Source organism: Nyctereutes procyonoides, unplaced genomic scaffold, assembly GCF_905146905.1.
Source record: "Nyctereutes procyonoides isolate TBG_1078 unplaced genomic scaffold, NYPRO_anot_genome, whole genome shotgun sequence".
Taxonomy (NCBI): Eukaryota; Metazoa; Chordata; class Mammalia; order Carnivora; family Canidae; genus Nyctereutes; species Nyctereutes procyonoides.
In genome coordinates this window covers 41,833,709-41,849,340 of record NW_026575020.1, presented here as the reverse complement: position 1 = coordinate 41,849,340, position 15,632 = coordinate 41,833,709, and the positions used below count along the sequence as shown (strand labels likewise).

Here is a 15,632-nt window from a genome sequence, read left to right as displayed (position 1 = left end):
CTTTTCCAATTTTAGCTGTTATGAGCAAACCTGCTATGAGCATTCTAGTACTTAGCAAATATTATGCTCTGAGTTTGTCTCCATCAAAATTCATGTGGTGAAATTTAATTTCCAAAGAGATAGTATTAGGAGGTGGAGCCTTTGGGAGGTGATTAGGTCATAAGGACAGAGCTCTCATGATAGCAATTAGCACCCTTATAAAAGATGGTCCAAGAAGATCCCTCATCACTTTCCATTATTTGAGGACACAATAAGAAGTCAATAATCTGCAGTGAAGGAGAGAGTCTTCATCAGATCCCAACCATGTTAATATCCTGATCTTGGATTTCCAGCCTCCAGAACTGTGAGCATTAAATTTCTGCTGTTTTTAAGCCATCCAGTCTGTGGTATTTTGTTATAGCAATCCAAATAGACTAAAACAGCAGGATATTAGTATACATATATATAGACAATAATATTTACCTATATATCTGTATTACTAGCTTCTAGAAGTTTTTAATTCTTGACATGGGCTCTTTGTCAGATATATTATGTTCTGAAATTTCACATGTGATATTACTTTAGAGGTTTTTTATTTTATTTTATTTTTTAAGATTTTATTTATTTATTCATGAGAGACACACAGAGAGACAGAGGCAGAAATACAGGCAGAGGGAGAAGCAGGCTCCATGCAGGGAGCCTGATGGGGGACTTGATCCCAGGACCCTGGGATCACAACCTAGGCCGAAGACAAATGCTCATCCACTGAGCTACCCAGGCGTCCCTAGAGGGTTTTTTTTTTTTTTTTTTTTAGCTTAACTTCTTCAAAGACTCAATTTAGGCAGGAAGCAGTGCCTTGATTAATAATGTGAATTCCCCCTAAAAATTAACTTACACACAAAACTGCTGAATGTCCTCATCATCATCTTGCTTTAATTCTCAAGCTTGTCTTATAAGGGGATATATGTAGGATTTTTTCCATGTATAAATGACCTTTCAGTAATAGAACATGCCTAAGTATATATTTTTTTAAGGGTTTTTCTTTTTAAAGAATTATTTCTTTATTTGAGAGAGAGAGAACATGCAGAGGGAGGAGGGGTAAAAGGGAGAGGGAGAATCTCCAGCAGAGACTCTGCTGAACAAGGAGTCTGACATGGGGCTCCATCCTAGAACTCTGAGATCATGACCTGAGTCAAAATCAAGAGTTGGATGCTTAACCAACGGAGCCACCCAGGTGCCCTGTTTATTTCTAAAAGTAGTAGAATTCAGAGGTACTTCCCCCCCCCTTTTTTTGTTTTTGTTTTTGTTTCTTTTGAGGGTTTTTTTTTTGTTATTTTCATCTCAAGAAGAGAAAAAAATATAATAGTAATAGGTGCCCCTATTGAACATGTGTCACATGCAGAATTGAGCACTTTAAAGCCATTATGTCATTAATCTAAGACAATCCCATGGAGTGGTAATTACTATTTCCGTTTTAGAAAGGATGAAACAGGTTCAGTGAAGCTTAGTAATTTGCTTAGAATAATTTAGCAGGTAGATATATGAGGGAGGCAGAACTTGAACTCAGGAACAATTGGAGAGCTGGTTCTTTTGTATTATTCTCTCTACTTGTCTATCCTTGAACTTAAATAAAAATTTCTTTATGCAGCCATGTATGTACTAATAAGGAATTTCATGTGGACACATAAACATACTTGTTTTTATGTGTAGATTTTTAATCAGTTACTCTTCTTTTTTTTAAAGAGGGTTTTTTTTTTTTTTTTTTTTAGATTTTATTTCTTTTTTCATAGAAACAGAGAGAGAGAGAAAGGTAGAGACACAGGCAGAGAGAGAAGCAGGCATCATACAGAGAGCCTGACGTGGGACTCAATCCAGGGTCTCCAGGATCACACCCTGGGCTGCAGGCGGCACTAAACCGCTGCACCACCGGGGCTGCCCTAATCAGTTACTCTTCTATTGGTAGGCATTTAATTTGTTTCCAGATTTTAACCTCTTTATTTATTTATTTTTAAAGATTTTATTTATTCATGAGAGACCAAGAGAGAGAAAGACAGAGACAGAGACACAGGCAGAGGGAGAAGCAGGCTCCATGCAGGGAGCCTGACTTGGGACTTGATCCTGGGTCTCCAGGATCATGCCCTGGGCTGAAGGCAGCGCTAACCCGCTGAGCCACCCAGGCTGCCCTTAACCTCTTTATTTTTTAAAATTTTTATTTATTTATGATAGTCACACACATAGAGAGAGAGAGAGGCAGAAACACAGGCAGAGGGAGAAGCAGGCTCCATGCACCGGGAGCCCGACATGGGATTCGATCCCGAGTCTCCAGGATCGCGCCCTGGGCCAAAGGCAGGTGCTAAACCGCTGCGCCACCCAGGGATCCCCTGCCCTTAACCTCTTTAAATAGTGTTTTACTAAAACATCGTTATATGTGTTCTAAATCTTTTACTTTTATGGAGTAGTCTCAGTAGTATGATTGCTGGATCAAAGGGTAACATGTTTTTTAAGCCGATTAATTTTTATATTTAATTTTCTTATATCAAGTTTGGTTCTCTGAAAGGCTGTTACAATTCATAATTCACCAACAGTGTAGCAAAATACCTGTAGCCCCATATCCCAAATAGTATTAGTTATCAGTAACTGTATTTAACTTTTTGGGGGATCCCTGGGTGGCGCAGCGGTTTGGCGCCTGCCTTTGGCCCAGGGTGCGATCCTGGCGACCCGGGATCGAATCCCACATCGGGCTCCCGATACATGGAGCCTGCTTTCTCTCTCTCCTCTCTCTCTCTCTCTCTCCATCATAAATAAAAAAATTTAAAAAAAATAAAAAAAATAACTTTTTGTTCTCAGTGGATATAAGTGATACCAGCATATCTTTGGTTTGTAGTTCTCTACCAGTAATTTTGAGGGATTTGCTCTTCTGTGAGTTAACCTCTTCATCTTTATTAAACGTAAAATCTCAAAGCCAAGAAAATCATTTAAATAAAAATTATTTACCAAAAAGAGAACTCTCTATATTGTGTACATTAATCCTTTAATTCCTTATTGACTTTATTGATAGTGTCATGCCATACAAAATGTTTTCAGTTTTTATGTAGAAAATTGTCTTAAGGTCTCTCCTACCTTTAAGTTTTATAAGTGCAGTTTGTAAGATTTTCTTGCAAGATTTTTATTGTATTTATTATATATTTATATCTTTAATCCATCTGGAATTTATTTTTGTACGTGGCAGCCCAATTTTTCCAAAATAGATAACCAGTTGTGCTAGTCCTGTTTTCCTACTGAATAGAACTATCATCTTTGTTAGATCTTAAATTCATTCATATACTGAGATTGAATTCTAGATTTTTCTGTTTATTGATCTATTTGTTTTTTTAATAAATTAATTTTTATTGGTGTTCAATTTACCAACATACAGAATAACACCCAGTGCTCATCCCGTCAAGTGTCCCCCTCAGTGCCTGTCACCCATTCACCCCCACCCCCCGCCCTCCCCCCCTTCCACCACCCCCAGTTTTATTGATCTATTTGTGTATGACTTTTCCAATACTGTTTTGGTTAAAGAGGCTTCAAGTTATGTTCTGATACCTGGTAAAGTCCTTTTTTCACTATTTCTTATTTTTCTTGTCTATTCTTGCCTATTTAATCTTCCTTATAAACCTGAAAATCATTTTCTTCGATCTCACCATAACCTCCCTATTGTAAGGTTCCATAAGTATTCTGATTTGAATTTTATTTTATTTATATATTTATTTAGGCTATAAATTACATTGTTATAGTATCTTTACATCTAAGAGTATGATATATCTTGCTATTTGTTCAGATCTCATTTTATATCTGTTAAAGACTCCAGAGGGCAGCCCGGTGGCTCAGCGGTTTAGCACCGCCTTCAGCCCAGGGCCTGATCCTGGAGACTCAGAATCGGGTCCCACGTTGGGCTCCCTGCATGGAGCCTGCTTCTCCCTCTGCCTTTTTCTCTGCCTCTCTCTCTCTCTCTCTCTCTCTGTTTCTCTCATGAGTAAATAAATAAAATCTTAAAAAAACTTATTTAAAAAAAAAGACTTCAGAGTTGTCTTCATTTATGTCTTATATGTCTTTTTTGGTTAAGTTTATTCCTAAGAATTATTCTAGAGTGTTCTTGCTATTGCAAATGGGGTATTTTTTCCCAATTTTTATTTCAGGATGCTAATTGCTACAAAAGAGAATAGACATTGGGGTTGTTGTGTTTTGTTTTTAATTCTCTATGCATCTGCTTCTTGATATTTTGATTAGTTCTCCTAATTTTATACTAGCACCTTTTGAAATTTTCAGGTATGTAATTATATCAGCACCAAAAACAGTTGTAATTCTTTTTTTCATTGTTTATGCAGACTATTAAATTTTCTTTGTTTTGTTTATATGTTAGAAACATTAAGATGATGTTAAGTGATAATGGTGATAACTAGCATCCTTATTGAGTTTCTGATTTTAATTAAGGTGGCTTTAGTTTTTTTAATCTTTTGGAAGGCGTGCTATTCATTTTTGTTTTTTTGTAAGTAATTTTTGTTACATGTAAGTGATTTTCTTCCATTCCTGGCTTTGAGATTTTATTAGGAATTTTTACTAAATTTTATCAAGGTTTTTTTTAGCCCCTAATGTGATTTTTACAAATTTGGAGTAGATACATAATCTATCCACATTATGATAGACTACTTGATATTGAACTTGGCTTTATGGAATACATTTTTACAGACCAAAGACTCCTAAATTCTTTTTCTATTCTTTTTAGCCTTTGACCAAAGGCTAGTCAAAGTCTCTAGATAGAACTTCTCAGATACATTGGGAGAGGAACCCTAGTAAATAAGCCACAGGGACTCCCATGGCCTGTCTTACCTCAGTTGTAAGACCTATAGCTCTTTGGGTCTGGTGAATCAAATAAATTGCATTTGACAATGAATAGAAAAAGAGACGCTTTCTGATCTCCAATCTCCAGAATCAGCCTCTGGTCCTTCCTTTTGGTTATTTTTCATCTTTTATGTCAGCGACGCACTCTGGTTTGTTTGCTTGCTTGCTTAGTAGCAAAGATTTATGTCAGAGTTGCTTCCTTAATGGATCTTTTTAATAAAAAAATAATGAAATAACAACATATTCTGATGATTCTCATTCTTGTCATCCAGTCAGCCTTGTGTTTTCTGAAACCTGTTTGCTTTTGTTTCTGTAGTAGTTTAATTGATAAACTTCAGTGATATAATCTTTTTTTCATGAATTTCAAGTTTTTATCCAAAATCTTAACTAATGACAAGTCATATAACCAATATTTACATTTTTAATTGTTCATCCAAGGAAAGTCCTGGAGGCCCAGTTATAGTTTACCAGTGTGGAAAAATAATTTAAATATCTAATTATAATTTTATTATTTTGCAGATTGTTTTGGTTTTAATGAGAAATATCTAGTAGATTTGATAATAGTCAAAGATTCATTCAATAACACATAATCATAGAACCTGCCTGTGGATACCAAACCAAAACGGAGTCAATTTAGCAAAAAGAGCACTGGACATAGAGTTAGAAAGCATGAGTACAAGTCTCAGCTTTGCCACTAGCTTACTGAACTTAAATGACTTCTGCACTTGTGGCCATACATTTCCTCTTCTCTGAAATGAGGTTGGTAAGTAAATGGTCTTCCTTTAAGCTTAAACGTAATAGAAAATTAGATATCTAACATGTTTGAGTCCTAACCCCCAAAATAGCCTGTGAATCTACTGTGTCACAACTGAATACTCTTGCTATCTAATTGTATAGGAAAATAGATTTTGAGTACATTTTTAAGAACTAAATCGTGTGCTTCTATATAGCAGTTGCTGTAGTCAGTCTGCTACAGATTGAATGTTTCACCCTAAAATTCATATGTTGAAATCAACCCCTGTAATGTGATGGTATTTGAAGGTGGGCCTTTGGGAGGTTACTAGGTTGAAAGAGAGCAACCCTCATGAATGCAACCAATATCTTTATTAAAAAGACCACAGATTGCTCCCTTGCCTCTTCTACCGTATGAGGACATAGCAATAGATGGCCATGGGTCCTCATGAGACACCAAATCTGCCAACACCTTGATTTTATACTTCCTAACCTCTAGAACTGCATAAAATGTCTGTCCTTTATAAGTCATTCAGTCTGGTATTTTTGTTATAACAGCCTGAATGGACTAAGACAAGTTTTCTTCAAATTGTTATTTGTGAAAATAATATCAACTCTCCATATCCTATCTCTGTAATGTCATGCCCCCTCCATTGAGTTTCTGTAAGTCCTATATGTCAAAGGAGTTCTAAAGGTTTCCTGAATTACAAGACTGGAAACATAATAGGCTTGATCATATTAAAAAATCTGATATTTGAACATTTTTGATCTACAGATAGGCAACTTCAAATGCATCAACCTAATAATTAAATAGGGAATTAAACAGTTACTATATTAGGGTTTTACTTGAAACATCTTCCCGTCTAAAAGCAGAAGTGGCTGTCTTATTAGGAATTTGTTATTTAGTTAGCAATAAATACCTTCGAAAGCCTGCTTTATGTCACCCTTGTGCTAGGTTTCATGGATATGCCCATGAATAAAATGTACCTGCTCCCTAGTTTGAGAAAAACTATAGTCTAATGAGGGAAATAAACAATTAGCCATTTATAATAAAATTACATAAGACTTACAGAAGAGAAAATACATATTGCCATGTGGCATGTAACAAGAAGAACGTCTCATCTAAGGATTCAAAATGGTCTCTTGTTCAGAAATTATTTAGGAAAAAAAAAGAAATTATTTAGGGAAGGGATTTTTGGGATGGGATAGGGTGCTGCATTGCATGTGTGATAGTACAAGTCAGTGGGAAAAACATGTGCTCATGAGTGAAAGAGAGCTTGACAATTTCATAGAATGTGAAAGGAAATAAGGCCAGAAAAGATAGGTAAGGGCTGAATCTTCGAAAGCTTAAATAAGGCATATTTGAGATTTTTGGCAATAGAAAGTCATTGAAACGTTTTAAGCAAACATCATATATTCAGGTTTAGAAGGCACTTTGCAAAGTGGATTAAAGTATATATCTAAAGGCAAATTGTCTTGATTCAGACCCTTTTTCCTACTGTATTTAAGCCATTGACATTGGGCAGTTTAACATTAGACTTTTGTTTCCTTATCTGTAAAATGAGATGATAATGGTAACTTATTTGTAGAGTTGTTAGACTGAATGTAGATAATGCATGAAAACACTAGGTAGAATTTTAACACATAGTAAATATAAGTTATTGCTTATTATTATTTTTTTTGTTTAACATTTATTCATGAGAGACACAGAGAGAGGCAGAGACATATGCAGAGGGAGAAGCAGGCTCCCTCCGGGGAGCCTGATGTGGGAATTGATCCCAGTACCCTGGGATCACGCCCTGAGCCCAAGGCAGACACTCACCCAACTGAACTTATCCAAGCACCCTTATTGTTATTATTTGTATTATCTTACTAGTTTTAGAATGGTCATTCCAGTTACTTGAGGTTGAATGGAGTAAGATTAATTGAACTAAAACCTGTTAGTAACTTAGACAAGAGATGGTTGTGACTTGGATTGGAGTAGTGCAGAACAGATAGAGAAAGATACTATTTGAGAGAAGTTTCAGAAATAGTTGGCACTTGGTGACTGAGTGAATGTGGGATATGAGGAAAGAGTAAAAGACGAGTCAAAAGACCTCAGGTTGGTTGTGGAATGACATTGATACAAATACATCCCTGGCAGCTGCACCAAAAATCTTATGTTAATTAAATAAATCTACACTTAAAAGCTCATTTTTACTGAATAATAAGTGTATAATGCCCAAAAGTGAATCTTAGGAATTTGAAGGACAGAGAATGATTCTTTCTTCTCTCTAATAATTAAACCACTGAATAGGTGGAGAGAATAAATATAATTTCAACAGTCATTTCCCTTTTTTGTTTCATGTTTCCTCTTTTTGTATTTCCTTTTTGGTTCTGTTACTTTGTTGTTTTCATTTTTTCATATTAAGTTGAGCCATATAGAAGTTGCCAATTTTGTAGATCAGAAAATATTTAACCAGAAGTTAAATGGTTAAATATTGACCATTTTACATGGTTCATTATATTCTCATTCTGTAAGAATTTTTAACCAGGGCTCTGAAGGCCCATTTTGAGTTAGATTGAACACCAAAGCCTGTCTGAAAGAATGTTGCTGTTACGGCATAAAAACAGGTAAAACTGAGCCCCGTAAAGTAGGTGATGTAAACCTGGCATCATTCATTCAGTGTGGCTCTGGGAGGACATCTTGTAGCCAGAGTGTTTTTTAGCTTTACCAAAAGGGACATGTTATATATATATTATTTTGGCTGTTTTTTTAAACCTGATTATAAAAATGGTACTGTTGACCCTTGACCAACATGCAGATTAGGGGCGATGACCCCACACACGTTTGAAAATCCATATACAACTTTTGACTCCCCCAGAAATTCACTATTAATAGCTTCCTGCTGACTGGAGGCCTTACCAATAACATAAACAGTTGATTAGCATTGTATTTTATTATATTAAATACTGTATTCTTAAAGTAAGGTAGAGAAAAAAATCATAAGAGAAAATACATTTATGGTACTGTACTGTTTGTCAAAAAAAATCCACTTATAAGTGGACCCGTGTAGTTTAAACTGATATTATTCAAGGGTCATCTATACAAAGAAATTGGGAAATTCAGAAAATATAGAATAATGTTAAAAAAAAATTGTAATCCCATCCACTAAAAAGCGTCAATTTCCAGTGTGTTGCCTTCCAATGATATATACACGGAAATACTGTTTTTTACCAAAAAACACAAATACACCCTGAGATTGCATTATTTTAAAAAGGAAACGTGTAATGGATGGATCTAGCAAGTATTACGCTAAGCAAAATAAGTCAGAGATAGACAGATACCATATGATTTCACTCATGTAAAATTTAAGAAACAAATGAGGAAAGGATTAGGATGGGGGGGGCAAATCAGGAAACATACTTTTTACTATAGAGAACAAACTGATGGTCACCAGAGGTGGGAAAGGGGAGGCAGGGATAGGTTAAATAGGTGATGAACACCGAATGTTATATGGAAAGGTGAGTCACTATACTGTACGTCTAAAACTAATTTTACACTGTAAACTAACCGGAATTTAAAAGAAAATTTTAAAGAAATAAAGGAAGTATATAGAGATTTTTTTTAAAGATGTATTTATTTATTTATTTTAGAGTGCAGAGGGGAGGAACAGAGAGAAAAGAAGAGAGTCCCAAACTGACTCCACACTGAGCAGGGAGCCCAACCTGGGGCTTGATCTCATGACCCAAGATCATGACCTGAGCTGAAACCAAGAGTCAGTGACTTAACTGACTGAGCCACCCAGTTGCCACTGTATAGATTTTTTTTTTGAAGACATAAATTTATTGCCATCTTACATCCTTAATAATTTGTTTCTTCTGAAGAAAATGTTTTTCTTTAATTTGAAACAAAACACTTAACTCTTGACTAATTTGATAAAGTGTGGCTTTCAAGATTTTTGTTGTTTTTGAGTTTTCTATATGAATATTTTAATTATAGCTGAGTGATTTTACTAAAATAGAAATGAAGTTGAAAGAATTATTATACTAGTGATAGTAATGTAACAGCTTGTATTTTTATTACATTTTTAATTCTTTCAAGTTGTTAACCAATGTAATGTCTTTTTAAATCATAATAGGTGAGACACCGATATAGGAGAATAAGTTACATGAGAAAATTCATGAGTAGTTAGAAAAGATTGTACTACTGACTTTGGTGAGTGCTTTTTCTACTAATTAAACTATAACTCTAAGAATCATTCCTTTTTTCATACAGTATTAAGCACTCAAACAATGAGAATTCAAAAACAAGCTTTATGGTAAATGTATACAATAGTGAGTAACCTGATTTGTCTGCGGGGGCGGGGGGGGGCAAAGTGTGTGTGTGGGGGCGGTGTGGAGTAGTGAGATCAGGGGTACCTGGGTGGCTCAGTTGGTTAAGCATCTGCCTTCGACTTAGGTCATGATCCCAGAGTCCTATGTCTACCTGCTCCATGGGAAGTCTGCTTCTCCCTCTGCCTCTGTCCCCACTAGTGTGCTCTCTGTTTCTCTGTCAAATAAATAAAATCCTAAATATATATATATATATGTATAATTTTTATGTATATAAAATATATATATGTATCAGATTGGAAAGGCACTAGGGAGCCATTGACTTTCTTGAACTATGTATATCATAGTAAAGCATATACTATTAGATGTTTAAGCAGAAATGAGCAGATCAGAAAAATGAACAAGACTGGAAGCCCAGACAATATTTAATGGTGGCCTACAGTATTAAGAACTAAATTGAGAGCTGCTGTGGAAAGAGATCCCCAGCAATCTGGTAAGTAAGAAAGAATAGGACATTGAGGGGAAGAGAGTAGTCAGTCAAGATGATTCCTAAGCTTCTATACCTGAATGCCTGGAAAAAATAAAAGAGTGTTGCAAAAGGATGAAAGAAGCCGATTTGTTGAGAAAAATATGTTTAATTTTGGACATATTGTGGGTAAAGTCACCCAGGTAGAAGATGTATAGACTAGCAGGCAAATTATAAATGAGAGAGAATGCTTAGGAGTTAGGTCTGGAAACATAGGCAGAGAAATTATTAGTGTAGAGGGAATAATTGATGCTGTATCATCATTTGTTCTTTGTAGATACTTTTACTGCCTTACATATGTTTAGCTTCCATGTATTTGAGGAATGTCTGACAGCAAAGATCCAAATAACTTGTGTGTCTCAAAATTAGGCAGTCACAATAAGGGACTTTAGAAATAAGAGGACCCCATCCTCAAGCAGTGCAGCATGGTTGGCAGAAAAACACAGACTACCTAGGGAAGGGTATTTTAGTTCTAGGAGAAGAAAGAGAATAAAGTTATATACCCACTATGTGCAAAGTATTGGTAAAGCCTTTTTTGTGTATACACTGTTTCCTTTATTTTGCAATAACTCTGTGAAATAGGGAGTATGATCCTCATTTTACGGATGATGAAACTGAGGGTGAGAGGCTTAGGAATATAAGAGCAAGGATTTGAAACAGATGGGTGTTTAGTACCATGGGTTTCTTAATATTTTAATTTGCCACACTTTGCCATGTTTTCTAGCAAAACCTGTCAAATATAGCTATCAAGCTTATGCTCAGTAGGTTTTTTTAGTTTTTTGCCTTCATGTAATAAGCACAGTGTTTGAGCTCTTAAAATATAATTAATTGAATTCTGATTATGGGGGGCCATTTGCTTGTGATGAGAAAGCATGTGTGTGAAACAAAAAATGAAAATTGGATCATATAACATGTATCTCTGCCCAGGTGTGCCATCTTTCCTGAATGCTTAGAAATGCCAACATTTGTTTCTTTCTTTTACCCTACTGGGTATGTGGAGCTTTATTTAGAAGAATGAATTGAGAGTCCATAGACACCTGGAGGAAAAAGTATGAAAAAATGCATAATTCTAATTAGCTATAAATTGTCATTATTTATGATACTGCCACAATATAATCCCAACACAATATAATATATAATATATCCCACAATATAATCCCAACTTGCATTGTTTCAAGGCACAACAAGATTGCATATTCTAAGATACATAAGCTAATTTGTACCATGAAACTTCTTGCAGTTTTAAAGCCTAAATGGAAATGGGTATATTTACTTGTCCACTTTTTGCATGTATTTTTGTGTACTGCTTCTCAGTAAACTAGAAGCAAGAAATGGCGTCTTAAGCTATAGGGTAACACTGAATACAGGAACAGTGAGCTTGTGTTCTGTTTCCTCAGTATTCAGAATGGGTGAGCGTTTATTTTTTTTCTCTTGAAAAACTGATATTTAAGTTTGCTTGTTATTTTTGTCATCTTTCTTAAAATTAGCTAGTATCCAGTGAATCATGAGAGAAAATTCATACTGAACACTTAGCCTTCTAGCTAGAACTTCTTGTGCCACTGAATTAGGATCCCTCAGTTGCCATGCACTGTTAACACAATTTCATTCTTCAGCATTGCTTTTGTTCCCGAGGAAAATGCTATAAGAAAATAGGAATTTCCTCTCACCATTACCCTTCTGGCAATGTGTTTCAATCTAATTCCTGGCTGGCATTCTGTCCGGGTTACAGCCCCTTCTCCTCACTAACAGTCTAAATTCTGCTCATCTACTGAAAGGGGGATTCCAGACAGACGAGGAAACAGTTTTCAAACACTACACTGCAGGCATATTAAATTATTGCGTGCGCCCCCCCCCCCCCAGTTGAGAAATCAGGGACCACTTCTCTGGTGACGAATTCTAATGAGCTGCTAATGATGCCAGAGGGTGTGTGCACACAGGCGGTTTCTTTCCCCTCCCCCTTCTTCCTTTTCCCAAGCCCCCTCTTCTCCCCGGTTCCCCTCCTCCTACTTATCCCCTCCCTCTGTGTCTCAGTTCTGCAGTAAACCAGGGCTGAGGCACATTCCTGCACTGCAAGGCTTTCGTTAAGGAGATTTTGTGGCTTTTGTCTGGATTGCAGCATGCAGAATACAGGTAACACTCTGAAATCGAGCTAGACAGATAAATTCTGTTGGAATGTTTTCAAAGAGGCAAGATATTACATTGGAATCAATGAAGAAAATAAATTATCATAAGTAATTTTATTAGTGGTAGTTACAGTAAAATATTTTCAGAAATGCTATAAGCAGATTTCTTTTCTTTCCCCAGAAGGCTCAAATGAAAGGAAATGGGGTTAAATCAATCTGACTTGCGATTGATTTTGTTTTATGTTGATCATGAAAGCTTGCTGTTGCTCCTCTGTAGAGTAAGGACCAGTTATGTGGGTGCTACTGAGAGTAGCCATGAATAGTTGTACTAGGTGGGGTGGGATGGAGTGGGAGGGTTGATACCAGCCTGAGTTAGCCAGGTTCTTTGATTCGGGCATTGGATGCAAAATGTAAAATGCTCTCTCCTTTTCTTCTATCAGCTGTTTAGAGGAGACTCATTACAACTCCTGCTGAAGCTCCTAATCTTCCTCCCTTCTCTTCTGCCCCTACCCCCTACCCTCATTGGCCTGAAGACATTGTACCCAGAGTTTGCCTTACTCCCCTGGTGCTATGTGTGTGGTAAACCTGGTACTATGGCCACATCTGGGACTGGCCAGACAACTGCTGCTGGTTCTCCCTATTCCAAGAAGGATTTAAAGGGGAAGTACACTGCAGGCAATGCACCAGAGCAGCATCAGGAGCTTGGGGACTAAGGCTCCTCTGGCAGCATTATTACAGATACACAGAGCTGACCGCAATGACAGCAGCTGCTCCTTTGAACTGTTGGCAGCAGCCAAGCGGCAGCATGAAGTGAGAGATCACTCCTGAGCTCAAGATGAACTCTACCTTGGATGGTAATCAGAGCAGCCACCCTTTTTGCCTCTTGACGTTTGGCTATTTGGAAACTGTCGATTTTTGCCTTTTGGAAGTATTGATTATTGTCTTTCTCACTGTATTGATTATTTCTGGCAACATTATTGTGATTTTTGTATTTCACTGTGCACCTTTGTTGAACCACCATACTACAAGTTACTTTATTCAGACTATGGCGTATGCTGACCTCTTGGTTGGAGTCAGCTGCCTAGTCCCTTCTTTATCACTCCTCCACTACCCTCTTCCAGTTAAGGAGTCTTTGACTTGCCAGGTATTCGGTTTTGTAGTATCAGTTCTGAAGAGTGTCTCCATGGCCTCTCTGGCCTGTATCAGCATTGATAGATATATTGCCATCACCAAACCTTTAACCTATAATACCCTGGTTACACCTTGGAGACTCCGCCTGTGTATTTTCCTGATTTGGCTATATTCCACCCTGGTCTTCCTGCCTTCCTTTTTCCACTGGGGCAAACCTGGATATCATGGAGATGTATTTCAGTGGTGTGCAGAGTCCTGGCACACTGACCCCTACTTCACCCTGTTCATCGTAGTGATGTTGTATGCCCCAGCAGCCCTCATTGTGTGCTTCACCTATTTCAACATCTTCCGCATTTGCCAACAGCACACAAAGGAGATCAGCGAAAGGCAAGCCCGCTTCAGCAGCCAGAGTGGGGAGACTGGGGAGGTGCAGACCTGTCCCGATAAGCGCTATGCCATGGTCCTATTCCGAATTACTAGTGTATTTTACATCCTCTGGTTGCCATACATCATCTACTTCTTGTTGGAGAGCTCCACTGGCCACAGCAACCGCTTCGTATCCTTCTTGACCACCTGGCTTGCTATTAGTAACAGTTTCTGCAACTGTGTCATTTATAGTCTCTCCAACAGTGTCTTCCAAAGGGGACTAAAGCGCCTCTCAGGGGCCATGTGTACTTCTTGTGCAAGTCAGACCATAGCTAAAGACCCTTATACAGTTAGGGGTAAAGACCCCCTTAATGGATGCCATATCTGAAGTGGTTCAGACACTGGGTCAGTGTGTGTGTGTGTGTGTGTTGTGTGTGTGTGTGTGTATTTATCTCTGTATTCCTAGCTCACTAGGAAATCTGGGACAAAATAATTGAACTCTAAGCAATAGCAAACAAATGATCCATCAAAATTACCTTGTAAGTTTGCAGAAATTATTTTCTGAAAAGTGCTTTTGCATCAGGAGAATCAGAACCATGAAGATAAATTGCTCTTGGTTCCAATTTTTGTAATGTCATGGAAATGACTACATTTTTAAGATTTAAAATTAATAAAGCCATATATAACACCTCTCTTGAGCTGGCATGACTGAACCTGGGTGAGAAAAGCATCAGCATTTATAAAAAGTCATTTTCTTGTTGCTTTTCTGGATTTTTTCCAACTGTTGTTTGGGCTGCATATGCAATTGAATTCTTTTAATGGGGAATATTAAAAGCCAGTGATGAATTGGCAGGATTTAAAATTTTTCTTTATATATGCCAAAGTAGAACTACACTGCAAGTTTCAGCACTGTCATTTAGAAAGCCAAAGGATTTATGTCTTATTCTCTTGAGAGAATTCTCAATGCAGTGAATAATGTGAACACCTAAACACTAATTTTAAAATTTTGCAGTGCACCATGAATGGAATGAAAATTCAGTTAAATCATACAACTTATGAAAAATTGAGCAGCTTTCTGTGCCGTACTTCATGGAGAGCTAAAGAAATGTGTTGCATAGAATGTGATTGTGTTGTAGTATTTTTTGCCCATGCCTTTGTGTATCTGTGTATTAAAAATATTTGAATTTAGATTTCTCTTTATAGCAAAATAAGCTGAAACGCAAATGATAGGTTAATGGCTGCCATTTTTATAATAGTGAATCTTTTAGTCTTCCCTTTTTTTTTTAATCCAGAGACTTTTAAAATATCATAATATCTGGGAGAAAGGTGTCCTAAGCAACAGAGTCAGAAAATATACTGAATATTTAGCTAGTTCATTTATAAAATAGAAGGGGATTGAGATGTTCTCCTTGTGGTTAAATGGAATCAACAAAGTAGCACCTAATTCTTTTTTAAAAGTTTTTGTTGTTGTTGTTGTTGTTAATCTTACAGAATGCCCATGTGAATGAGAGGTAGAGAAATTCTGATTAAGTCTCCTTTATTGCTGTCCTCTTTCTGGAAAAAAAAATCCTTTGGTATAA

At 36.8% G+C, this 15,632-nt stretch overlaps 2 protein-coding genes across 7 annotated transcripts in view; both read left to right on the top strand.

Annotated features, from left to right (window-relative positions):
* RABGAP1 (RAB GTPase activating protein 1) overlaps window positions 1–15,632 on the top strand; it is a 169,333-nt gene that overhangs the window by 85,561 nt on the left and 68,140 nt on the right. The window lies entirely within an intron of this gene.
* GPR21 (G protein-coupled receptor 21) lies at window positions 13,325–14,707 on the top strand. The gene has a single exon (XM_055319538.1). It carries the CDS (start codon window positions 13,391–13,393, stop codon window positions 14,438–14,440), a length of 1,050 nt encoding a protein of 349 aa, XP_055175513.1. The 5' UTR covers window positions 13,325–13,390; the 3' UTR covers window positions 14,441–14,707.